Source organism: Enhydra lutris, unplaced genomic scaffold (assembly GCF_002288905.1).
Source record: "Enhydra lutris kenyoni isolate GAN:26980312 unplaced genomic scaffold, ASM228890v2 scaffoldscaffold36, whole genome shotgun sequence".
Lineage (NCBI taxonomy): Eukaryota > Metazoa > Chordata > Mammalia > Carnivora > Mustelidae > Enhydra > Enhydra lutris.
The window spans coordinates 2,483,128-2,509,175 of record NW_019154120.1 but is presented as its reverse complement, the minus strand read 5'-3'; the positions used below and the strand labels follow the sequence as shown (position 1 = coordinate 2,509,175).

Below are 26,048 nucleotides of genomic sequence, written 5' to 3'. Positions count from 1 at the left end.
GAGCTGAGGCGGGCTGGCATGTCCAAGGAGGGCACGGGCCACCTGGCATGTAGAGGAGCTTCCTGTCCACCCCTCTCGTCTGCTGATGTGTGCGCGGGCGCCTGCGTGGTTAAGGACTTTGTCAGAATCCTGTGTTGGCAGAGCCCGGCCTGGATTTCTGGCCCGTGATGTTTCCGTTGCGTCTGTGGTCTCTGCGATTCGCGGCCAGCGTGGGTGGTGGTTGTGGGCTCCGTCCGGCGTCCCGGCCCGCTTCCCTGGAGAGCATACCGGCCGGCAGTGCCGGAATCCCGCGTCTTCTGGAAGCTCATCTTGACCTCTTTAAGGAGCCCTTGGCAAATGAATGGGAAGACAGCGGAGTTTCCGGTGTTTTAGCTAAAATGGAGTGGTTTTCTTCTGTTACTTTGGTGGACCCGCATGTTTGCCGGTGCAGCAGCCAACGTCGCTCCGAGCGGGAGGCATTCTGATCAGGACGCAGAGCGCTCGTGCTCCGAGGGCTCTGCCGTCGTCGGGGCAGCTGGACGTTGGGTGTGGGACCTCGTGCGTTGCGGCCACATGTAGCGATGGAGTCTCCCGTCATAGTTGGGGGTGGGGTCTCTCCACACAGTGGGAGCTCCAAGCAGCAGCCCTAAGGCTGCTGTGGACCACACGCTGACATTTCTGTAAACACCACAAACATCCCCTTTTCTCCTGATCGAATTATCTCTTCTTCAGACCCGCTGTCTCCGAGCCAGCAGAAGACACTTCTTTCCTTTGGCTTGATTTGCTGCTTTATTTAAAATATTTTTCCAAGGAATTCAGTGAAATAAAAGTTGAGCTCGTAATTTAAAATGTTTAATGATGTGATAAGGGCCGTTACAAACGGAGGGTTAATTTTCTGTGATGCAGGTCCGTTGTATTTTGTCCCCAGATACCTTTGGCGTCTCTGAGTAAACCTGGCTCTGGGGACAGAGTCTTCATACGTCGAACTCTGGCTCCGTGATGGTGGGAAGGTGTTTTAGAGTCTTGTGTGTTCCACGGGTACTGGTTTCAATACCAGAGCTGACCCCGCGGGTGGGACGTTGGTCAGGAGATCACAGCTTAGCAGGGAGATGTTTTCCTGAGTGCCAGAGTCCCTCCCAGGCCGGGCTGAAAGCCGCAGCATGTGGGAATTGAAACTGAAACGATTTTGCGATTAGACATGTGTCTTTTTTTTTTTTTTTTAATTATTTATTTATTTATCTGACAGAGATCACAAGTAGGCAGAGAGGCAGGCAGAGAGAGAAGAGGAAGCAAGCTCCCTGCTGAGCAGAGAGCCCGATGTGGGGCTCGATCTCAGGACCCTGGAGTCATGACCCTCAGACTTTAAAGGCAGAGGCTTTAACCCACTGAGCCACCCAGGCGCCCCAGACATGCGTCTTCGAAGAGAGACAGTTGAGCAGTAACTCTCGGAGTGGGAAAGTTAGATCAGAGCCAAGCGAAGGTCCCCGTGGCTGGTGTCATCGGGAGTTCTTTCCAGGCATGAGATGTGGTTGAGGCTTTCTGCTTCTGGGACAGGCCTGGCCCTCCACATCCACGACAGGATGGGACACACATGGTTTTCCTAGGACGTGGTCATACTCGGTGTGAGTGCCCTTCCAGAGGCAGGAGGTATTACCAACAGAGGCTAGAAGTTTAGTACAGCTTTTTAAGGAACTTATCTCAAGTGGGTATTATCTTTTTGTTCTTACTTTTGTCCACTATTAATACAGTTTTGATGAATAAGTTGAGTTATGCTCTCAGTGAAGAAAAGCCACAATTCCTTTTTTCCTTCCTTTGTAAGTTTATTTTAGTCTTTGTTTCTTCTAGATTTAAGTATGATCAGTTACTTACTTCCCAGCAGCTCAGAAGTCTTAACATTTCCCATTTGTGGGTACATTTTATAATTAAGGAGGACATTCTCCCACTTTCTCCTTGGGGATGAATGGCCAGACGAGGTGTCTCCTGTCCCCGCAGCCCCTCCACAGCAAATACACACGCCTTTCTTACCATGTTTTTATCTCAAGAAGAAACTGATCTCACATCCTTTAAACTACTTATGAAACTTTCCAAAATTATCACTAAGATTCCCTCAGAAGCTACGAAAACGTGTCCCAACAAAGATTTAAGACGGTGTTGGGTTTGATGACCGTGAGGGATTTACTGATCCTCTAGAGATGACTTTGAGGGAGAACCATGAACTGAAGGGAGACTTCGATTTCCGTGACGTGCCCTGGAGGCCTCGTGCTTTCAGAGCGGCTGGATGAGGCCTGAAGGTAAGAGTCTGCAGTCCGTGCCCCTGTTCACACCAGTTTCCAGGCCGAGAGGATTTAGTTAGAATGAAAACTAGTTTGTAGAACTTTCAATAAATCTTTTTCTATATAATTAAGAGCTATATATTGAAGAAATGTAATTATAGCTTTGAGTTAGTTACTCCATTGCGTGCTTAAGAAAAGTTTATTTTTTCCTGCTCATATCACCTGTTTTTGGACCATTTGGGAATAGAAGTTCTGCTTGAACTGACACCGTCCTCTTGGTGGAAAATGTCTTGATTGCAGAACCGAGCTGAACACTCACTCACACAGTATTGGCGTAGAGCTGCGAACCCCAGCACTGGCTGAGGCTCGTGTCCCCACGGACCTCTGTGTCGGGACTCACTTCTGCTCAGCGACACGCAGGCTTCTGTCTTCTCTTCGGGTTTCCTGTGCCGCACAGTCCTGGACACACACCGCCCCCCCCCCCCCGCCTTGCGTTGACGACCATCAGGGTCCGAGGCTGCTGCTGGTTGTGGAGAGCAGACTTTCCTCTATTTCGGGGCTCGGGTGAGGTGCGACGTCCCGGCCGTGTGAGTCACCGCGAGCCCCGTTAGCATTTGGTTTTGCTCTTTGTGGTGACTCTGACGGTGAGCCTTGCACCGCGTGCTTCCCTCGACCGGGCGCTTGGACGGCCCAACCCCAGGCTTCGCCCTAGTGATCATGAGTGAACCCCAGTTCACGTCGCCGGCCACCGCCGCGTTCTCGGGTCTGCTTTTCACTTTCCGTCTGGTGGCGTCACAGCCGCAGGCTCGTGCCGGACCACAGGGAGAGCCTGCGGCGGAGCCGGCTCTGGTAGCCGCGGAGCTTAGAACACGCACCTCCACAAATCCACACTCCGGCCCGGGTGCGTCCCACGGTCCGCGCCGCGCAGGTGCTCAGTGAGGGGGTCTGACGAGCCGGTGTCCGGAGCCCCGAGGGCTGCTGCAGGGCAGAGACTCAGCCTCCTAATGGTTGTACCACTTTGGAAGGTTCCAGGTCTGTGCGGCACAGTGTGGGACCCCCAGAGTGTGGATCTGTGGAGGCCTTGTGTTTGCAGGACTCCACTCACGAGTAAGTAACCTGGCTCCCCACGGGCCCCTGACCGCTCGGGACCGGCGCGACCCGCAGCCCGGCAGAGGAGCCCAGGCGTCTCTTCCTGTTCTGTATGTGACCCCGATTAGGAGACAGTGTTTCCACCTTTTCTTAGTCACTGCCTCGGTGTCTGCGGCCCCCGGCCCAGGGGCTGGCGCGGCGGAAGCCAAAGGTCACGTGTGGAGGTGAAGGCAGGGCGGCTGGTGAGAAGTGTGCGCGCGCGTGCGTGTGTGCGTGCGTGTGCGCGTGCGTCACGCTGACAAGTCAGAACTCCAGAACTCGTTTTCCGTTGGTGCCCGCCAAGCCCTCGAGAGCCGCGTGCTCAGCCCGTCTCCTCGGCCAGCCGAGTGCATGAGTTTCTGTTCTGTACAAGAAAAGGCCTTCCTTTGCCTGAGTCTGTCCCGGATATCTTCCTTTCTCTTATCATTGGCTACAGGGGAAAATGTAAAAATCTTGTTTTCTTTTCCAACGGAAAGTAAGACGTCGTGCAGGGCGAATTGTCATTTAGAGGGGTACACGCGGCGTGTCTCAGCCCAAGCCGACGCACCGGAGGGTAAAGGGGGCTCCGCAGGGTGGTCACGCCGGAAGCCGTGCTGCCGATCGATGCTTGCTGGGTCCCCTGTGGTCCTCTCTTCAGGCTCCTCCCTGGGCCGAGGCGGGGACAGTGTCCCGGAAATCCTTAGCCGTTTCCTTCTGCCTTAGCAGCAGGGACTCGGACTGTAGGGTCATATTTGGCTCTTTTCTGTGTTTTCCTTGATGTTATACTTAAGCAGAGTGTATTTATGCATAAAGATGTTTAGAAACTGGAGAAGTCTGGCCATAAAATTGCAGTGAGAGATTCTCGGACGGTCTCGCTGTCATGTCAGAAGCTTAGGTAATGTACCTGCTGCTTCTGACAGGTGAGTTCCTCACTCCCGTGGCCGTCGGACTTGGCCAGCTGCACCACTGACATGCTCGCTCCTCTTCCGTAGAGCTGAACACCACCCCTGGGAGCCTTCCTTCGACAACACCCATGTCTCCATCGGCCATGTCTGCTCAGAACCTGGTCATGGCGTCGTCAGGAGTGGGAGGAGATGCCAGTGTCACGCTCACCCTGGCCGACACTCAGGGCCTGCTCTCCGGAGGGCTGGACACGGTCACGCTCAACATCGCTTCTCAGGTAGGGGCTGCCCTTCCCTTTGTGGGGGGCCGTGGCATTCTTTAGTTTCTTCTTTCCTAACTGTACATGCTGAACATTGTTTCCCGAATTGAAGTGTTTTTTTTTTTCTGATTAAAATACAATGAATGTGTTAGATGCAGAAAGGAGAGAACAGGAAGACTCAGATAAAACAGAAGAGACTGTTTTTAAAATCCCCCTACCCAGATGGAACCACGACTGACCTTTTCATGTCTTTCTATCCTTGCGAACCTTTACATGCAGACACAGGACACGCGTGTGAACGTTTCTCTGGGAGTGAGCTTGTTTGTGTCAGGTGCTGTGAACTTCCCTCTTACACCGTGACTGCCTTCCCCATCAGTGATACTTTAATTCTTTTTACTTTTCAAGATTTGTTTTAATTTTTTTAGAGAGATAGAGCACGCAAGAACGGGGTGGTGGGGGGGAGCAGAGGGAGAGGGGCATGTGGGTCCCTACCCGTGACCCCACGACCATGACCTGAACTGAAGTCAAGAGCTGGATGCGTCACCGCTCGAGCCCCCTGGTGTCCCCACCTCCGTGGTCACCGCCCGAGCCCCCCGGTGTCCCCACCTCCGTGGTCAGCAGTGGCCGTGTTTTCTAGTGGCGGTGCCACATTGAGTTTTATGAGTTTGTTGAGGGCTGTTTTGAGTGCTCGGGGTTTTGCTAAGTAGCATAGGAATTCCCACACCCGCGGTGACTTACGGTCTCAGGCCACTGTGTGCGACGTGCGGGGTCGAAGGCTGCGCATGTTGGATACTGCAGTGAGCTGAGACACCGGCCGCCTTTCAGAGTCTGATTGAAGAACTGTGATAGATTATAATGAAGATGGATTACAGGACCCTGCCGCTCGTCCCCTTTTTATGCACCTGTCCCTCTGTAAGCACGGCGGGATGTGCCGGGGTCGGGGCGGGGTTTGCTTGTGTGCACTTGGGCTTGCCGCACCCGACGAGGACTGACGACTGTGCGGTCCTGGGTGGGAGAGCTTGGCCTGTCACAGCCAGCCACACGGGACTGCTTGGACTCTGGGTTTGTTTCTGCCGCTTGTGAGACAGGGATGTTTGCTCGCCCAGCCATGCGGAGCCAGTCCCCGGGGGTTTGTACCACTGCTCAGCTGTCCTGTGCCATTGCTGGAAGCCCCCCAGGGCCTCTGGCGGGAGTCAGATCCTGTGGGAGCACGTGCCGGGCTGCAGGGGTGCTGGAGGCCGGGGCCTGCTGCGGTGTCCTCCCCTGCGTCTCTTCTGCCGCTGAAGGAAGGATCTCACTGAGTTCGTCACACAGTTTCCCATTTCCTTTCCGTCGTGCATTACTCAACACCCGCTTGTCAGGTCGTCATCACCCTTCTAGGTTATGAAAATTAGTATTACCTTTGGAAGTGACAGTGGGAACCGGAGAGGCCATCCTGATGTCAGTGGTGTATTTTCCTTCTGGACGCAGGAGGCAGGGAGCCTGATTGGGGTTTGGTGGGTGCTATGTCCTTACGTCCCACCTGGGACTCTCGTGGTGGCGACTATAGACATAAGCTTATAGCCCACCTGGGGCCGCCTCGCTGTTGACCGGCACGGGCAGGGTGCAGTCATCTGTGCGGTGTGGCCGCTGTCCTGTGGCCCGTGTCCGTCCGCTCTCAGGCTCTGGTGGCTTCTCACTGGACTTTGTAACTATAGTAAAGAAGTAGTCATAACGTAAAAATTCTTTAAGATACAAATTTTAGTGAAATTCAAAGCCTTTGAATAACTTCTGCAGGGGTGCAGGGGAGGTAAGGTTTGATCAGAAAAAGCCAGAGATGCATTTATTTCTATGATTATGGGTTTGTTTTCTGTTTGTTAAATCGTATCACTTTGAGGATTAATGATCGTTGGGTAGCAGCGAAGGCTCGAGCGGGAGTTCTCAGTATTTGCCAGCTTCCGTTTTTAAAGCCAGTAGATGTTGGCTAGGGGTGTCTGTCTCAGCACAGGGTAGCTGCTGGGCCCCCGGTCCTGCCCCCGCACTGGCTCATGGACGCCCCCCAAGCAGGCGCAGGACTGGGGCCGAGGAGGACGCTGTTGCCCTGAGGGGTTTTCGGAGGGCGTCGGAACCAAGTGTTGCCGTGACAGGGTCGGCACTGTGAGGAAGGGCCGTGTGCAGGGTGGACGCAGTGGCAGGCACGGCGTCTGGTCCCGCTGGGGCTCCCTCAGCCGGCCCCCTGGTGATTCTGCTTGCAGGTTTCCCGAAGGGACGTGTGCATGTGCTGCTCTTGTGGTGAAAATCCTTCCGTGGTCCCTGCCGCCTTCAGCACCAAGTCCACGTTTCTTTTAAGGATTTTATTTATTTATTTGCCAGAGAGAGAGAGCACGCGAGCGAGCACAGGCAGGCTGAGTGGCAGCAGAGGCAGAGGGAGAAGCAAGCTCCCCGCCGAGCAAGGAGCCCGATGTGGGACTCGATCCCAGGACGCTGGGATCATGACCTGAGCCGAAGGCAGCTGCTTAACCAACTGAGCCACCCAGGCATCCCCCAAGTCCACGTTTCTTCACGTGGCCAGAAAGAGTCTCTGCTCTCCGCTCACCGCCCCCCTCCTTCCTCCAGGGTCATAGCCAGCAAGATAGCAGACCCCTTCCCCCGATCTGTGGGCCAGGGCCGTGGCAGGCCATGGCAGACCACGCCACACCACGGCAGGGAGTCCTCCGCGTCTGTGGTCCTCTCTGTCTTCGGCCCCAGCGCGGACGTCCAGGCTGGCCGGGCTTGAGAGCCACGGAAGGGGCGGCGCTGAGGTCGGCCCGGTCAGACGGCAGCTCCCTCCTGTGCGCCTGTGGCTTACCTCACTTACCTGTAGTCTCTGGCTCACTTTTCCAAAATTACCAAGACAAAAATTTAAACCCAAATTGATTCATTAGCATACTTGGTATAACAGTAGTATTAAAATCACCACTAGGAATCCTGTAGTTTTATTGGAATCTTTTCTGTTAGCTGCCAGACTTTACTGGGGCTCACAATGACCTAACACTCTGAAAATTTGGAAAAGCCAGGTCAAACCTGTCTCAGCTTTATGAGTGCGATTTTCCTAAATACAGTGAATTATTACACAAATAAAACCCGTCATCTTATTGTTTTAAAGGTTAATGGACATATATGGAAATGCTTCTATATGTGTAAATTATAAGAATTGTTTATGACCATAAACATTTGATCTCAAATCAAAGGCGCTTGTGAGAAATTAACCATTCTATAAATAATTGTTCAGTATAGGCTAGAGTCAGTCACTAAGGTGCCCAAATACCGAAGGGTTTATTAATTAATCCCTTCACGCGGTTCACAACATGTGTCCCCTGCACTCTGTGAGGAGGTGACGTGAGAGCAGCCAGAGGGGGCCACGGGCAGAGGCAGCCGGCGAGCCCCCATGTCCGCACGGAAACTCACTCCACGCTTGGACAACCAGGGCTTCCCAAAAGCCCCTGAAGGGACCCAGGAGCGTGAGCCCGTGGATTATAAATGTTAAAAAGACGTGAAAATAACATACATTGATTGTGTACCATTTTTCCTTTTTTCTTTTTTAAGATTTTATTTATTTGTTGGAGAGAGAGAGCGAGAGTGCACTGAGCAGGGAGGAGAGGGAGAAGCAAATTCCGTTCGAGCAGGGAGCCCAGCGTGGGGCTCGATCCCAGGTCTTGGGGACCGTGACCCGAGCTGCAGGCCGATGCTTCACTGACGGAGCCGCAGGCCCCTGTCGTGTACCCTTTTCTGTGTTTTTGTTTCCTTACAAAGTCTGCAGGAGAAGGTGGCGTAAGAGCACAAAGGGGTGTGGTCTCAGTGGTCACTCCCGTGGCCGTGTCAGTGGCTTACACCCAAGGGGCGTGGTCGGGTCTGTGACCGCACAGTGTTTGGAAGGAAAACATTTCTGTGTGTCCGCAAGTAGTCGTCTTTTAAGCTTGCAAAGAGCCCAACTAGAGCAGAGTATTATGTGGGGTAAGTGATCCTTCGGATGCGCTATTTTACTTAGAAACTAGTTTACTTAGAAATATAACCTGCTGAAGTGGAAGATGAAATTCCATGATGGACGGGCGCCTGCGTCGAACAGGAACTTTGTACTTGCTTTACTAGGGGAGTTATTGAAAGACAAATCAGTGAGTCATAAGGATTTCTTCTTCAACTATGAACTCAACATGAGTTTTTCTTCCCAAATTTTGAACTGTTGGTGGTAGGTGTGGGGATCAGGCCACTAAATCTGACAGTTTTATAAGGAAATGCATGCATTCACTTAAAAATCTATTCAAGGGGGCCCTGGGTGGCCCAGTTGGTGAAGCATCTGCCTTTAGTGCAGGTCATGATGCCGGGGTCCTGGCATTGAGCCCATGTCAGGCTCCCTGCTCAGCAGGAAGCCTGCATCTCCCTCTGCCTCTGCTGTTCCCCCTGCTTGTGCTCTGTCACACTCTATCAAATAAATAAGTAAAATCTTTTTTTTTTTTAAGTATTATTTATTTATTTATTTGACAGAGATCACAAGCAGGCAGAGAGGCAGGCAGAGAGGGAGGGAAGCAGGCTCCCCGCTGAGCAGAGAGTCCGATGCGGGGCTCGATCCCAGGACCCTGAGATCATGACCTGAGCCGAAGACAGAGGCTTTAACCCACTGAGCCACTCAGGCGTCCCCAAATAAATAAGTAAAATCTTAAAACAAAAACAAAAACAACTATTCAAGAAAGCAAAGCGATTTTTCAGTTCTTGTTCTGAAAACAGAAGTGAGTGGGTGGTTCCTGCCTGAAGTGCGTTCTGTTTTATACGAATTCTTGTAGGTTTGGTGGGTTTTCTGTCTGTTTTTTACTGTACATGCAGTAACATCATTATCTGGGTGTGTGAGCATCCAGATAATGGACCGTGTAGAAAGCATTTAAACCCCGTTTTGACACGGAAGCGTGCCAAGAAGTCCGAATGTGACTTGGGCCGCATGGGAAGTTGGCAGGGGGCTCTGCACGAGCAGTCGTGGGCTCCAGGGACTGGAGGGGCCCAGGCTGGGCTGCCAAAGGCTTCCCGCTTCCTTCCTGTCCGCACCGCGGGCGCGCCTGGACCCTCTTGCTGAGCGCCGTGTCGCTGGAGTTCTGGCGCAGCTGTGCAGGGCGTGGGGGTGATGGCTGCTGAGAGCACGCCCCTGGCCAGGTGATAGAACAGGGAGACGCTGAATGAGGCCGCCTTCCAGGGACGGGGCAGGGAGGCAGGTCGGCTGTCGCACCGACTGTCGCCTGGGTGAGGTTTGAGCGGCTTTTCCCAAACTTGGTTGTGCGTCAGGATCTCCGGGCTCACGCTGCGAGGGTGAGTCAGCAGCTGCGGGTGCGCCCGGGGTCTGCTCGTGACGGCCCCGGGTCCTGCTCCCCTCCGCCACGTGCACTTGGGGGTGAGAAGTCCTGTAACTTCCACCTCCGTGTAAACCAAAATACAGCCGAGAAGTAGATACACTGCCAGTGAGCCCCCAAGCCAAAGAAGGAGGGCTTGGAGATGGGGTCATTTCAGCAGATTCAAGTCACCATTTCCTTGGCTGTGGCTGATTGTTGAGCATGTATTGTACTGGACACCCGAATTTTAAATCAGGCATATGCACCAAGAGTACTTAATATTAGCAATTGAAACACCAGTAATAAGCTAGTAAGGTACATTGTATTAAGAGTTTTTTTAAATTAAACTTTTTATTTTGAGTTACTTGTTCATTCATAGTCCGTTTTCAGAAACGGTACAGACAGATCTCATGTACCCCTTGACCCAGCTTCCCCAGGTCGTGGCATCGTGCAGAACTGTAGGTAGGATATCACAGCCAGGTATGGCCGTCGTCACAGTCAAGACCCAGAACCTTCCGTCCCACGTGCTGCCCCTTGCCCTGGCGTGGCTAGTCTAGTTCTCACTTCTGGAAGGTCGTCATTTCCCCTTGATGGATCTGTGTAAGTGCAGCGCCTCGAAGGCCTTAGCTCTCCTTCTGAGAAGAGATGACTTTATTGAGCCAACAGTGGTTCTTACGTGTATCAGAGTTTCTGGCTAGCAGTAGTATTTGTCTTGCTTTGTAGAATTAGGAAATGTGAATTTATTAATTTTGACTGATGCCATTTTCCAAAGTTGGGTATTCTGGTAAGAGCGTTGGCAGAGCCGGTGGCGGGCGAGGACAGGAGTCCGAAGCGACGGGTACTGGAATGCAGTGGAGGCAGGTCCTCCCACATAAGGGGGATGGCGAACGTGAAGTTTAGTGGTACGGGTAGGAACTTGCCAAAATACGCCACGTTCGTGTAAAAGACTTAGATAAAGGGAGATACCCAAAATGTCATTTCACTTTTCCTAAACGTGCGTGTGGAAACCAGAGAATCCAAATCAATTTAAAAAGCTCTTTTTCTCTAGAATCCATGATTCTAGAGAAATTTATCCTCTGCTTGTAAATTTATCCTCTTGTAAATTTATCCTCTGCTCCATGCTCTACCCTTGGCTCTGTGTCCCCATGTGCCGGAGGAAGGGTCTTTCCCAGGAGAAGTGGCCCTGACCATCCTTCGATGCCTTCTTAGTCCGTTTCTAACTGTCCACGCCTGTTCCAGCCTTTTCTGGCCCGTGGGACCCAGGCTTGCCCCAGAGACGTGAGGACACCCCTCCCGTGTGGCCGAGTGCCCTTCCTGATTCCGTGCCCCTCCGTCTGCGCATTCACACTGGCCCTCGGACCCTTGTGTTTCACGTGCATGTCCGAGAGTCACTCTGATTTCGTAGGTGAACGAATTTGTGTGGCTTTCCATTTGGAGCCTGGGGTCGGGCCAGACGCCCCTCTGTGCATGCCCCGTCCCACCCCGTCCCTTCATTCTTTCTGTCCCAGGGCCACAGTCAGACTGGAGTGGGACTAGGACTCAAAGGCAAAGTTGTCCCTTTGTAAACAAGTAAGCGTTCTCCGCGTTGCAGCTTTGTGGAGACACGCCGCATGTACCATAGCGCTCGCCCGTGTATTTAAAGTGTGGAATTTAATGGTCTTCAGTGTACTTACAGAGTTGAGCACCCCGACCACATCTAGTTTTGGAACATCTTATCACCCCAAAAAGAAACGTGGCACGGTTAGCGGCTAGCAGCCACTCCCCATGCCCCCGACGACCAGCAGTCACCGCTGTGTCTGTAGACGCACCTGCTCTGAGCGCCTCACCTCGTGGAAGCCCAGCGCGGAGGGGCCTGCCTGGGCCGCGCACTCCCGTCCTTCTTCAGGCTGAATCGTTTTCCACTGTACAGATGCTCCTCGTTTGGGCCATCTGCCCCCCGGCTGCTGGCTGTCGGCCGGGTTCCCTTTCTGCGGCTGCTGTGGGCATTTGTGCGCGAGTGCTCCGGGCCGCGCAGGTTTCATTTCTCTGGCGCACACGCGTGGGCGTGGGGTGCTGTGTCCCGTGGGACAGTGCCGTGGTGCGCTCTTCTGGGGACGTGTCCCTGTGTGGTCCCCAGGAGCTGCACCATCAGGCATCGTGTATGTTACTCCTGGGTTTGATAACGTCACAACTTCTAAACTAGTCCGTCCTTGCCAGGGCCAGCAGTTCCCAGCCTTACTCACGGACTCCTCACTGTCGGGCCAAGGGGGAGCAGGGTCGCCGCAGGTCATCCTCGTGAGCCACACCCCACAGCCCTCCGCCGCTGCGTGTGAGGAAATCGCCTACCAGGTACGTCACACACCTGCGTTCACACTTGGTCGCGGGTTGTCAGGGACACGGATTGGGAGGGGCTGGTCCCAGAGGGCTCAGGGCTGGGGGCCGCTCCTGGGGGGCCTTCTCAGGCCGAATGGGGGTGACGTGCGGGGGCTGCACCGCACAGGGCCTGGGGGACAGCCTGTGTTGAACGGTGGGGACCGACTCCTTCGTTCCTCGATGTGCGGTTGGCCAGAGCCGGGGTTTTGTGCCGCAGAATGAGGTGCAGAAACAGTCGTGCGTGAGGCTGGTTTTACATGCGTGAACTCTCCTGGGCAGCGGCCCGCAGTGGCCACTCCGTTCCTTCCAGGGGTTTTCTGGTAAAACCTCTGCTGACTCTTCGGGTCTGGTTGCGTTTTTTCCCTCTACACACACGTGTGTGCACATGGCCCATTTGTCATTTGAGTAGTTTTTCCCTTAAAATGTGTATTCTGAGGGTCTAAAACATTTAGGAAATGACAGTTCTGAACAGGACAGTCTAACGATCACTGTCTCCTTAGCGCTCCTCCGAGTGACAGGGAAAGCGCAGGAAGTGAGTAGCCACGGGGTCTGCACAGCGTCCCGTCCCGTGCAGCTTGAGCAGACGCGTTTCAGGACAGTCCCTGGTCTTTCAGTCCAGGAGGACCCCTTTTGTGTAAAGGCTGTAGAGCCGGGCAGCCCGGGCGTTTCCCCAACCTGGGCTCATCTGGCGGAGGGTGAGTTTCTGTCTGGGGGCTCGGCACCCCGCGGCGGCTCAGTGGTGCTGGAAGGGTCCACTGGCCTTGGGGCGTGTCCGCTACCGCAGCCCTGGGGGGAGGCCCGCAGGCGCGCACAGGGGTCCCCGGGGCGGCGCTGGCTCTCAGCTGCCGCTGGGTCAGCACGCGCTTGGCGGTGCGTGGCCTGGAGCCCTCGCGTCTCCTCTGCTCTGGGGCTGTTCAGACGTTCTTTGACTCACAAGAAATAGGCTTTTTGCACTGACCTGAACACACAGTCTGTTTCCATTATTTCTTCACTTCACACACACGGACGCTCACGTTAGACACTCGCACACCTGACAGACGTCACGGGACGATACCTCCTTTGTGGAGGCATCCGCGCACTTCTGATCTCTTGTTTGACTCCTGTTTTCCTTCCGTTATTTGTTTTATTATAGTGTAGATGGGTGACCTTAGCGCACCTTGTAGACATCTTTTGTTGTTAAGTCGTCTTCTTTAAATTTTATCCATTTCTGTGTATTAGATTTTATGAAAAAGTACTTGATAAACTAGATAAAAATGTAGACAAATCCCATCAGTTTTCATTATAATTACTTATAAATTTGTTTCACTCAATTGTCACGGACGAGTTTTTATCTACAAAACTGAACGCTCATTTATAACAGCGACACTCACCTGCTCTCTTTGGTTTCAGGGTGTTGGTGACGCCCCATGAAAATGACTTGGAACCTGGCTGGTTCTGATGCCCCGTTTCGGGCAGCACCGCACTGCAAGCGCGAGGACTCACCTCCCGCTAAGCGCTACTCGCGCCGCAGGCTGCTGAGAGCTCTCGCCCGAGCGGGAGCATTTGGGGGCCATGTCCTTTGTACTTGTGTCAGCTGTCACTGCTGCCCCCCAGAGCGCGTACGGAGTGCACGCCGCGTGCTGGCATCACTCTGAGTGCCGTGCGGTTCCCCAGTATGGTTATCAGTGAGGACACGGCACGGGGCGGCCACCAGCACAGCCGGCCCTGGAAGGTCACACACACGGAGCGCCGTTCTGTTCGCTTCGCGCTGCTCGGAGGGCAAGAGTGGGTGGTCTGATCCGTTTGCCGCCCCTGACGGCGCGCTGAGGGCCGGGCGTCTGCCATCGGCGTGTGTCCGTCGTCCTGTCATCTGTGCGTTTGCTCACTCCGGCCACTGAGTGAGTTCCGGGGCTTCTGATCCGCTGCAGGTAGCTGACGTGTCGGCCGGCCTGGCGCAGGGCGGGCAGCCGGAGAAGGAGGGCCGGGCGCACCAGTGCCTGGAGTGTGGCCGCGGCTTCACCTCGGCCGCCGCGCTGCTGCACCACAGCCGGGAGACGCACGGCCGGGAGCGCATCCACGTGTGTCCCGTGTGCAGGAAGGCCTTCAAGCGCGCCACGCACCTCAAGGTACGTGCCGCCGTCCCCACGGGTTAGAGACGCTCGGTGCGGTCCGGGTCGGTGGACGTCATGAGTCTTGCTCGCAGCAAGGAAAGAGTTAACAGATTTCCCCTTTGTGGAGGAAAAGGTCAGTGAGAGTTTAGTGTTAGCAGATCTGCTGGTACGTGTTCATGCGCAGTTCCGAGTCCGGGTCTAATAGGACTTAAGCTGACACTGAGATGCCGTGTCTCACCGAGCAGAGCCGAAGATAGGAAGAAGTCTGCCAGCACCTACTGGCTGGGCTGTGGGGAAGCAGGAACTCCCCTCTTCGCGGGGGACCCACACTTGACACGTCTTTTGGCAGGGGAACGGGAACCCCTCAGCAGCTGGCTCTGCGTCCACCCTGAGAATGGGGTCCGGTTGCCAGGAGAAGGGCTGGGTGAACTCTGGGACATGCGCACACTCGGGGGGAGGAGGAGGAAGGGCTCTGGGACTTGATGTCCAGGGCTGCACTCAGGTGGCATGCCGTGGTGTGGGGCGCGTACCCCGTCCGGCGACTGCCAGCCAGCACTCCTCGTTACCAGAAGTGGCCGCATCTGACCACTGGTTAGTCCACCAGGGATCCCAGCCTTCTGCTGCACAGTGACCCCGGACATCTGCTCTCCAGACCCTCAGCTCGTCCGTGTGCCTTGTCTCTTCCTCTGCTGTGTTTTCTGGCAAATGCCCTCGACCTCCCTCACCCACCCCGTAGCTGCACACAGTTCTCAGGCGAGGAACATCTTACCAAATAGCGGACCATGTCCCACTCACCGTCAAGGTCATTGGCAACAAGGAAGGGCAGAGGCCCTGCGGAGCCGCACAGCCGGTACTCTGGGCTGTCGGGGGGGCCACCCCCCGACCCCCACGGCATCCCCGGGGGCACTCATCCCAAATGGGCCTCGGGTTGTCCTTGCTGCTCCGATGGGTCCCCGCGGCCGTGTCGCAGGTCCGTCGAGAACCGCCATGATCTCAGGTTTCCTCTCCGTGTGTGGTCTGCGGCAGGAGCACATGCAGACGCATCAGGCTGGCCCTTCGCTGAGCTCCCAGAAGCCGCGAGTGTTCAAGTGTGACACCTGTGAGAAGGCGTTCGCCAAGCCAAGCCAGCTGGAGCGGCACAGCCGCATCCACACAGGTAACCACGAGCCGCGGGCTTCCAGGTCAGGGCTCCGGAGACTAGCGAGAAAATAGGACTCGGTGGAACGCGCGATTGGGGAAGCCGGGAACGCAGTGTGTCACCCTTGTTTGTCGTCAGTTCTTCATGCTAACTTCTTAGTAAAAATCCTGTGGTTTCCCTGGCGACCATGAGAAATAGAACCGCCAAGGGCTGCCGTGGCCTCCGGGGACGTCCCCCCGACCCTGGGCTCCTGCTGCTGCTGCTGCGGGGGACGCCATTGTCGCTCCTCCTCTCAGGGCTTCAGGCTGTTCTTTGCTGACTTCCTGTCACCGCCTACACCTGCCCAGGTCTATTGTCCCAGAGGGAAGACCAGCACTGAGACCAGCACTGAGACACGAGTTCCCATCTCTCGGCCTCTTGGCCCATTTCCCTGACAGCTCACTTGTGTCCCCCACCTCTGCCGGCCCATGAGGCGCCTGTGGCCTGTGTCTCACGCGGAAACACCACCGTCCCAGGGCCCTATCTGCTGCAGCCTGTCCTCTCAGGACTGACGGCAGGACCTGCGTCCTGCTCTGGTGGGCAGCCCCGCGTTTGCACAGAGCCAGGCAGAAACCCTGGGTGTCTGGCAGACAGACCCCTCTCATTCCCCTCTGAGCTCCTCCAGGTGGGATCCTGGTGTCCTGGGAGCCGTCCCACCCACTGCCGCACACCTCTGACCGCGGCACCTGGCCGTGGGAAGCCTGGGGGTCCCACACTCACCGTCCGGAGTCCCGACTCTGCTTCCTGAGCGCCCTCTCTGCTGGTGCCTCTGCCAGCCCCTGTCTCCCTTGGCTGGGTCATCTCTGACCGGCCTGCAGGTGTCAGCTTGGACACCCCTCCCCAGGAGGCCTCTGTGCCCCTCCCTGTCCCTGGCCGGCCCACAGGCCTCCTTGGATATCCGGCAGGTGCTCCCGTCAGCGTCCTTCCCCGGCGTTCCCAGTGACGTCCCTGCTGGTCCACACAGACTGGTGCCGACCGGGTGTTCAGCAAAACAAATATTGAGTGAAAGACGGTGCCACTGCCCTTCTACTGCGTCTGTGCAAAAGGACGGCTTTAGGGGACAGGGACTGCTGTTGGCCTGCTGGCACAAGCTAGGTGGCTTCCGAAGGTTTGGAGAAACCTGCTGAGGGTGTGTTGCTGTGGGGCCTGCTTCTGGGGCCGGGTGCTCCTGCACCCCCCAGCACACCTGCCGCCTTCACACTGCCATGGCCCTGGGCAGCCTCGGGTCCCTGCAGCTCCCTTCTGCCTCTGGCCACAGAACCCTCCTCTTTGAGGGCACGGACCTGGCCCCCACCCCGGTACTCTCCCTGTGACTCAGCCCAGGTCACCTGACTCGAGGCATAGCCACCTCCGTGACCTCCTCATCCTGAGGGCGTGTGACCCCTCCCATGCCAGTCCTGGGGATTAGGGCCAGAAAGCTTCGGGCTTCTTTAGGCCTCTGGCTGGCTCGGGGAGCGGGTGGGGAGCCCTCCTGTGTCTTGGCCACTGGGGGAGAGGGACAGACTTGGAGTGATGGAGGGTGACACCTGGGGACTGGAGCAGCCTTGTGGGCCTTCATGCCAACACGGGGTCCAGGGAGGCCATGCAGGGAAAGGGGACAGACACCTGGCCACAAGGTAGCCATGCTGGTGGGACAGAACCTTCTAGGCCTAGGGGAAGGGCTTGTGGCCCCAGGGGCTGGCATCGGATGAGTGTGTGGGTGGAGTCAGGGACCGCGAAGGGGTGGGACTGCGGGCCCGGGAGTGGGCGGCAGGGTGCGGGGTGGGGTGGCACAGGAGCCAGGCTTTTTCCCAGAGTCAACGTGCCCGAGTCCCTTCCACCTTTCCGTTTCTGTATTAACGTCGAAGCAATTAGAATGACATTTAAAAAATGCTGGATCAGTTACACGTTACGTGAAGTGGATGTGACAGTCTCCTGCACTTCATGTGCTGCTGCCTGGCCGTCCCCACTGTTCAGAACACTTTGTATAACCGTTCGTGCTCTGCTTCTGTGTCCGGATGCTCCTGGGAGTCGGAGGAGCTTTTGATGACGTTTCGTCCCATGCCTCACCGAGGGGCAGAGTTGCTAGAAGCTGTGCGCTCGTCCGAGGGGCGGGAGGGCTGGGGACCCCGGGTCCGCGCTCAGAGAGTCCCGCCCTGTGCGGTGCCCGCGGGGACGCCGACGGCCCGTGTTTCCCGCAGGAGAGCGGCCGTTCCACTGCAGCCTGTGTGAGAAGGCCTTCAACCAGAAGAGCGCGCTGCAGGTGCACATGAAGAAGCACACGGGCGAGAGGCCCTACAAGTGTGACTACTGTGTCATGGGCTTCACGCAGAAGAGCAACATGAAGCTGCACATGAAGCGGGCGCACAGCTACACGGGTGAGGTGGCGGCCGGGCCCCCCGCGGACGCCCCACGGGGCTCCGAGCCTGCAGGGTGGGCAGCGGTCAGGGTGCACGCAGCAGGGGGTCCGGGTGCACATGGTGGGGGCGTCTGGCAACACATGGCGGGGAGGTGGGGGTCCGGGTGCTTCGCGGGGGGCGGCATGTGCACAGTGGGGGTCCGGGTGCGCGTGGCGGCGGGGTGGGGTCCGCGTGCGCACAGCGGGGAATCAGTGTGCACGCGGTGGGGGGACTGGGCACGCTTGGTGGGGGTGGGGTCCAGGTGCAGTTAGTGGAGGTTCTGGGTGCAGATGGTGGGGGTCCGGGTGCGCGTGGCGGCGGGGTGGGGTCCCGGTGCTCTTGGTGGGGTGTCTGGATGCACGCGGGCTCTCAGAGCGGGCATGCGGGGTGGGTGTGTCCACTGGGTGCCCACTCAAACGCCGGTGCCACCTGAGGGGGCGGATCAGGCTGCGGGGCGCCGGCGCACCTCCCTGCCGTTCCTCTGGGTCCCGCCCGGAGGGCTGCGGTGCGGGGCTGGGTGCACTGGCTGCGGTGTGGTGGGCCCCGGCCGGTTCAGTGTCTGGAGTTGGCACAGTGCTCAGGACAGTGGGATCTGTGAGTGAGACGGGGCGGCCAGGGAGGGCTCGGACGCTCTGCTCTCACGTCTACGTCGCAGTGCGTCTTGCTTTTCTTCCTGTTTGGAGTTCGTGCCTGTTGCACCGCTGTCATTCATGACTGACCGCTCGGCACTGACCTCGTGGTGACGTAGCCCTGACCGCGCGAGCTGCCTAGCAAGGGCTGTTTCTGCACGTTCAGGAACGGGAATTGCCCCCGACATAGTTCATCTGCAGCTAGAGTTCTTCCTCCTGTGGGGTGGATCGCAAATCAGTTTAGAAATCTCGTCTCAGTTTAAGTTGTCTTTATTCCATCGTGAGTCCCTGCCGTGTGTCTAACACTCTGCTTGTTGTCTGTCCGTCTGTGCCGCAGGAAACCTGCAGGAGCCCGTCGTCCAGCAGGAGCACGGTGCCGAGGAGCTGGGCCGGACCCTCCATCTGGAGGAGGTGGTCCAGGAGTCTGCGAGCGAGTGGCAGGCCCTGGCCAACGTGTTCTGACCCGGCCCACCCCCGCCACCAAAGCCGTTTCTGAAGTTAAATGTTGCGGAGAACAGAGCACTTGGAATTTCTTCTTGGAAGCTTCGGGTGTTAAGAAATGTTACCGTGCTAGGTTTTTAGCTGTAAAATTATCTCAAGAATCATTGTCTTCAGAGACTGATAGGAACAACTGAGAGCAGTGTCAGCCCGTTGTTGTCGTTTGTGTACAAATCACTGAACTCAGGTACGACCCTAGGCAGTTCTACCTTCCCGTTGTGGCCAGTGCCTCCAGTTCCAAAGAGTGAACTGGGTCTCACTGTCCCATGCCGTGGCCTCTCTGTGTTAGCGGAGACGAACGTTAACATGGAACACGCAAGATAGATTTTCCTTTGTGCTTTCTGTTGTAAGAAGCGTAGCTTATAAAACAAACATAAAATCGGTGCATGAGGTTCAGAGAAACGTTAGAACACGCAGGGAAGTGTTTTCCATGTTCTTTCTCTGTGTATTTTGAAATTAGAAACAGACTCTTTTTAGTCTACCGTAAGTTACTAGAATATGGAGAGATGGCGGGCCCGTTCTCTCCGCGTTACGGTTCTCGGACTATCAGCTACGAGGATGCCCCGTCGGGGCCCAGACGGTGGAGGGGGCGAGAACGGGGATGAACGTGCCCTCACGGGATGGGGCGGGGCCGCACGTGCTGCCCGAGTCCACCTTTGGGGCCGCGGGTTACGTGACTGCAGAAAGCACAAGCCATATGTCGCACGCAGGCGAGGGCAGGACCGTGTCCTCGGAGTCGAGGGAGCGTGGTCCCGTCCCCCGCGGCGCGGAGCGGCGTGTCGGTGGGTTAGAGCTGCCGTGCTCCTCTCCTCACGCGTGGGCAGGTGTGTCGTCTAATTCAGGGAACTCTCGCTGTCATCAATGGTGCCACATTGAACACGTCCCAAACCAAATCCCACCCCGAGCCGGGGCAGAGTGCGCGTTGCTCCTACAGCATTCCAAAGACGGAAGGTTCTTTACTTCATGTGAATTTCTCCTTCAGAATTATTTATATGTTCTATATATAAATACACATGTACATAGACAGATATATGGGCCTCTGTGTGGCTGAACGGTATATTTTGTAAATAGCAGCGCTCGTCCTGACGGCAGAGAGAGCGCGTCAGAGTCCGACTCCCCACGAGCACGGCAGGCCAGAGCTGTGCTCATCAGAGTCACAAATGGGTACCTTGTTCACTGCAACATGAAGGGGGGCTTGTTTTGCTTTTGTTTTTCTCTTGAAAAATAATTGCCTTTATTTTGTCTCATGGCCTCCCTGGTTTCAGAAGAGAGCAGTTTTATTATAAATATTGTATGGACTTTGTATATTAAGAGAGGAGCTCATTTCAGATTCCTGAAGAAAGAGACATTTTCACTGTTATTTTTCAAAGGGCATCTTTTGATTTTTTTGTTGTTCACTTTTTGGCGTATGTACATAAGTCATATTGATGATGATATAAAAACTTTGGTTATGTGAAAATATTTAAGTCAGAAAACTGTTAAATAATATTACTTTTTTTTTCAAACTGCTTTGTGTATTGTATATTTTTTTAAGGAAAAAAAAAGCCTTATTTGACTTATTCTTGTGATACTGGACTTACTATATATCCTGAGGTTTTCCTTGAATGTCAGTGTGTAGCTGGCTGTAGTCCGTATATTCCGAATAATTGTAATTGTGCCAGAGTTTTAAAGATTCTGCTTTTAATGCACTTTTCTTTTATAATTTTGTATTAAAATATTTTAGAAATGTTGATTAATTTTGGTGAACAGATATCTCCAAAGTTGAAATTATTGGAATTTAAAAAATTTTGTTCTTGCTAGGTTATTTATTTTGGTTGTAGCATTAAATGTCATCTCTCAGGACAAGTCTCTAAAAGGGGTTTATTTAATTCCTAATTGTACAGAGAGCATAGTTCAGCGAACTGTATTGGCCAGCTGCCTGTTTAAGTAAGGCCTTACCAGGTGAATCTAAACCTACTTTTATTTTCGTCAAAGAAAAAAAAAGATCTATCAATGATACCATTCTGTGAGTTTTCTCAATTATTAACTATTAGCAGGCAAACACAAGACATTAATATATTATTTTTATTTACTTCCTAATTAAAAAAGCTGCTTCTTTGCAAAACATTCCTTGAAATACAAGGTTTTGTAAAGACATAATTTCACTTGAACCTTTGGTGGAGTACAGGTTGATCTTTGTATTTTACTGGTTGATAAATGTCTTCTGACGAGATTTCTAGCCTCCTGCATAACCAGGGTTTTGAGAATAGATAACTGTATTTTTAGAAATATCTCATCATAGCATATCTGCTTTGGAATAACAATAAATAAAAAATGAAGTTAGGAAGTGTGATCAATTTTTTTTTCTTTTAAAATATTTACTATATAATAGCTTGGCACATGGATTAATTTCAAGTTCAGATAATGTCTTAACAGAGCAGGATTTCAATGGTATTTTCCCTTGCCTCTGTGAAGTCTAGATAATGAAAACTTGCAAGGTCTAGCTGAAGAGCTTCAAAGTTAAAAAGTCAGGATACGGGTCAGCGACAGGCACGCCGTCCCTGTGAGCTGCCGCGTCATTCCTTTTCTCGGTCACCTGCGTGACTGGCCCTGGCGAGCAAGGCCTCTCCAAAGTTCACGACTGTCTTTAAGCTTGTGGTCAGCTGCCCGTGAAGCATTCCTGTGGGCGGAGGGGGAGAGCCGCCTTTGCCCACACACTCAGCTTAAAACCCGGGTAGAGTTCTCGGGATGTGGCGGTGGCGGGGGACTGGGACGTGCCGGGTCCAGTCTGCTGGAGGACGCAGAAGCGGTCCTGTTTTCCCAGAGCGGTGGTTGGTGCACACAAACACACCTCTTCAACAGTGTAGCTCGAGATGCCCCAACCCTGAGCTCTCCCGTGGCTCCGCTAACCCTTCGGTGCGTGGCCGGGGGTGGACAGGGCAGACCCCTCGAGGAGCGGAGGCACCTGCCTGCCAGGCAGAGCCGCATGGGCCCATCAGGCCCCTCGTTACCCTCTGACGAGGTGGGGCCGATGGGCCGTGAGCCTCTGTCCCTGTGAGCAATTCCCTCCATCCCATCGGGTTCGTCTTTCGTCCGAGCGCAGCACTGCCCTGGGCATCACGTCCCCCACTCCGTGTCTTGCGCTCCCCCGCCCGCTGTCGCTCGTAAGCAAACGTGAGTCCGAGCCTCGTGGGCAGGCCTCTGTTCTCTGTCCTCTTGGAAGGGCTCATGGAACATCTGCGTGCTAGAGCAGATTTATGTCAGTCACATATTTTTAAGAAAATATGTAAGACATATAGGACCGCTTTCTGGGTATTATTTTTAGAGACCTCATCTGCTTGCCTTTTGCCTGTTTTTTTCCCCAGAAGTTTATTTCAGAGTCAATATTGTACCCCACCCCACCCCAAGGGTAAATCATTACTAATCTGTTCTTTTTCTCAGGTCTGCCGTGTGACGTGAGGTGGAGATGGGAGTGCGGAAGTGGCTCTGTGCACTCGTCTAGACTGATTCTCTTTTTGCCACTTAGTCTCTATTCACACAACGTCAGTGTTTTGGTTTTTTAGACTAGAATTTCAGAAGTGCTACGTTTGCATTTGGGGACTCGACATCTTTACCTTATTCTAAGGAAATCAGCATTTAAAAACCTAGTTGCGGGCACCTGGGTGGCTCAGTGGGTTAAAGCCTCTGCCTTCGGCTCAGGTCATGATCCCAGGGTGCTGGGATCGAGCCCGGCATTGGGCTCTCTGCTCGGTGGGGAGCCTGCTTCTTCCTCTCTCTCTGCCTGCCTCTCTGCCTACTTGTGAGCTCTGTCAATTAAATAAATTAAAAAAAAAAAAAAAAACCTAGTTGCACCTTTACTGATTAAACGGTGGGGGCAGGCAGAATTTTTGTCGAGATTCGAAGTCCCATGTCTGTCTTCTTCGCGTCGGAAGGTTCATAAGCCTAGCGTCCTGCATTTGTCACTGTCGACCCAGTGTGAGCAGGGCCTCCCTCGGGCGCACACGCACGGAGGAGCACACGCTGCCCGCCTCGGCTGTCGGCCCTGCACGGACAGGCGCTCAGTAGTTCCTCGTCCAGATAACGAGGAAAGTATTTAAAGCAGTAAAGGTCAAGATCACGTGGCAGGAGCAGTAGGCAGTAACCAGAAAAGACTTTGCTCTTTAATCTGTTTTGCGGGTAATGCTTTACAGCGTGAAGACTTCGGTATTAAATCGGGATTTGTAATCTGACAGGTTCTACGTGATGTAGTGATTCCTTCCCGATTCACCACGAAAGAGAACTTTGAAAATCAGCTTTTTTTTTCTATTTACAAAAGAATTCTTTTTTTATCCTCGAAATTGTTTCATAGTCTATTTATACATGATGCTATTTCTTGAATCCAATTTTGTGTTAGAAATGGATAGCTATGCCCGAAGCCAGTGTGCTGGCTTTAAGAATAATAAAAGTAGTTTTTGTATTATTTTAAAACTCCTGTATATTTACTTCTTTGGGTCTGGGGTGAGTTAGAACTGTTTTCTGTAGGTAACATTTTCAGCAAGAGTTAACCCAACACAGTGATGCTGAATTCGCAATAAACTGGGACCCATCGGGTTTGGAGAGCATGTGTCTTATTTTCTGTACTTGGGGATAATTGTCCATTCCTGTCACTTACAAGGTATTTGAGAGTGACTTGCTGTGAAAGTCGATCCCAGTGTCAGTGTGTCCGCTCATGGGACGTGGGATCTTGGACTTCCCCAGAAATGCCAGTGGAGTTGGGTCACATTATAGCATCAAATCCTCCTTACAGACGTATTCCAAACTTTTAGAAGTTTGAAATTTATGGAGCTGTGTCCTGTTGAATTAACACATGGAGGGTATCTTGTCCTTTGTCTCCTTTATTCCTAGCACAAAAGCAGGGACTCCATACATTTTTGGCCTGAACTATCTAAAATGATTTTTTTTTTCCCCTTGCACTTTGCTCAGAGGGAACGGTGAGAAATTGTTCGCTATGTCTGTTGCTTGTTTGGAGGAGGAATATTGCGCTAAGGAAGTTTTAAAATTGGTGGGTGGGTGGGTGGGTATTTCAGACAGAATGATCAGATTACGGAAACATTTTTTCTTGAAAGCGGATTGCCGGGTTGCCGCGACCCTTTACAGAGCTTCTCCAGATGAGACTTTCTGGCGTGCTTAATTCTGGTGATGTAAGCACGTTTGCTAATAAGTGTGAAGGCATGAGTTTGCGAAGCGTGGGTGATAGGCTGACTCGGGACCTCGGCTCAGAACAGCCCTGGCGCTGATGGCTGGCTGTCGGGGGCCACTCAGTTAACTTCTCTGGGCCTGTCCCCTTGTCTGTAAAATGAGTCGACTAAATCCCTTCATTCCACTCGTAATACGAGCGGGAACGTCAGGAACGCTGGGAGGCGTCCCTCCATGTGTCTCGGGTCTGCACGACTTAGAGCAGAGTGCGGTCTGCCTCCGATCCCGAATCTCCTCAAGGCCATTTGTCCAGGACAGGCCCTCGGGAGACAGAGCTCCTCCCTCCAGAGCAGAGCGATGCCTGTTCCCTGGGGCCAGTGTAATCACAGCCCGTCTCGCTCTGAGGCAAGGTCAGCTCACTGCCTTTTGTAAAAGCCTCGGAGTCCCTGCGCTCCAGCTCCTGTGCTGCAAATGGCCCCGTGCCTTGGGCATCCATCTCCCGGGGTGTCCCGTGGGACTCAGGCTCGGGAATATCCCCGTGCGGGACTGCCCGTCCCTGTTGTCTCTGACCCAGGACCCCGTGCCAGCGCCCCGGATCTGGACTTCCCGGGGGCCTCAGGTCGGGGTGAAGCTCCGGCTCCGCGGCTGCCAGCGACACGGCGGTCCGTGCCCTCTGGAGGCCTTGCCGTGGCTCGGCTTGCTGTGCCGGTGGGGATTTTTGTGGCAGGTGCAGGCGGCGAATGGACCGCACACGGGCCGTAGCACTGTCCTCATGCCGACGAACTTCTACGGTCACGTAGACCTTTAGGGACTCAACGCTTTTTAGTCCCTGAGGAAAAAGGGAGAAATGAGAAATGTGTGCAGCCACACGCTTGTGCACACACACACACACACACACACACGCACACACGCTTCACGCTCTCCCCCGGTAAACGGCTGTCTCCGCGATGCCGTGGCTCCGGGTCCTCCCGCACTGCTTCAGGGCATCGTCGGTAGCCCTGGTAACTGAGCTGTGTGGGAGGAAATCCCTATAATTAGCACAAAGCAGCTCATCTTGCTCTGACGTCAGCCAGTTCCGTCCTCGTTCCGGGTGAAGAGGGACGACGGCCATCTGCGCCAAGACGCTCTACTCCGCACTTTCCCGATTCTTTTGGAATTATCTTCCTCACGTTGGATAACCCCAAGTCCTCATCCTTTCTGTGTAACCCTGTACTTCTGAAGGAGCTGTGAGTGTACGTAAAGGTCGCAAGAAGAGTACACAAGAGACCTTTTGTGCTCTGCACCAGAGACCCCGTTCAGGCGTGGCCCCAAGCGTGGACAGTAATGTCTTTGTTCAGGCGGACTCTGTCCTGGGTGGGGGCGGCACTGGCTCTCAGGCCGGTGGCACCCGTTCTGGGACGTTTCTGAAAGCCACGCACCAGTCCTCCAGCAGGCAGTCCCCCACTTCTCCCGCCAGGGTTTGTGGGTGCGGGTGCCCAGATGTCAGCTTTCCCCAGTGTAGACATTTCCCCTCGAGGCAGTAGGCGTTTGTGTGAGACTGGGAAGCCTGCGGCCACCTGTCCAGCCGCTGCCCCTGCGGGGCGCACCTGCCAGGGTTCCGCGGTGAGGAAGGGCTTCCTGCTCGCCCTCCTTCACTTGCCCTGTGTTCCTGTCGGTGCGGACCCGTGGGTTCCTGTTGGGTTTCCCAGGCTGCCGTCTGTTAGGATCGCGCTTGATGCACTAGTATCCCCAGATCTAACCAGGAGAGGCCCCTGAGTCAGGGCCTGAGCCCTTTGGCCATGGCCCTGTGGCTCCTGGAGTGCGTTCTCGCGCTGGTATAGTGGACTGTGCTCTTCCTGCCTCTTCGCCCGGGCCAGCCCTTTTCCCAAGGAGCTCGGTTCCCTTCTGTGGACAGCAGCGTCTGGAAGCTAAGACCCACA

The 26,048-nt window shown here is 54.4% G+C and overlaps 1 protein-coding gene across 4 annotated transcripts in view; it reads left to right on the top strand.

Moving 5' to 3' along the window:
• The window catches only part of LOC111154310 (zinc finger protein 236), a 103,895-nt gene extending 83,423 nt beyond the window's left edge, over positions 1-20,472 (top strand). For all 4 annotated transcript variants that reach the window (XM_022513825.1, XM_022513824.1, XM_022513823.1 and 1 more), the window contains 6 exons: positions 4,352-4,539; positions 12,048-12,179; positions 14,111-14,308; positions 15,320-15,449; positions 17,651-17,827; positions 18,815-20,472. In XM_022513825.1, the coding sequence (XP_022369533.1) occupies positions 4,352-4,539; positions 12,048-12,179; positions 14,111-14,308; positions 15,320-15,449; positions 17,651-17,827; positions 18,815-18,939 (950 nt within the window). In that variant the 3' untranslated portion in view covers positions 18,940-20,472. The remainder of the gene's footprint in view (positions 1-4,351; positions 4,540-12,047; positions 12,180-14,110; positions 14,309-15,319; positions 15,450-17,650; positions 17,828-18,814) is intronic.
• The last annotated feature ends 5,576 nt before the right edge of the window (positions 20,473-26,048 follow it).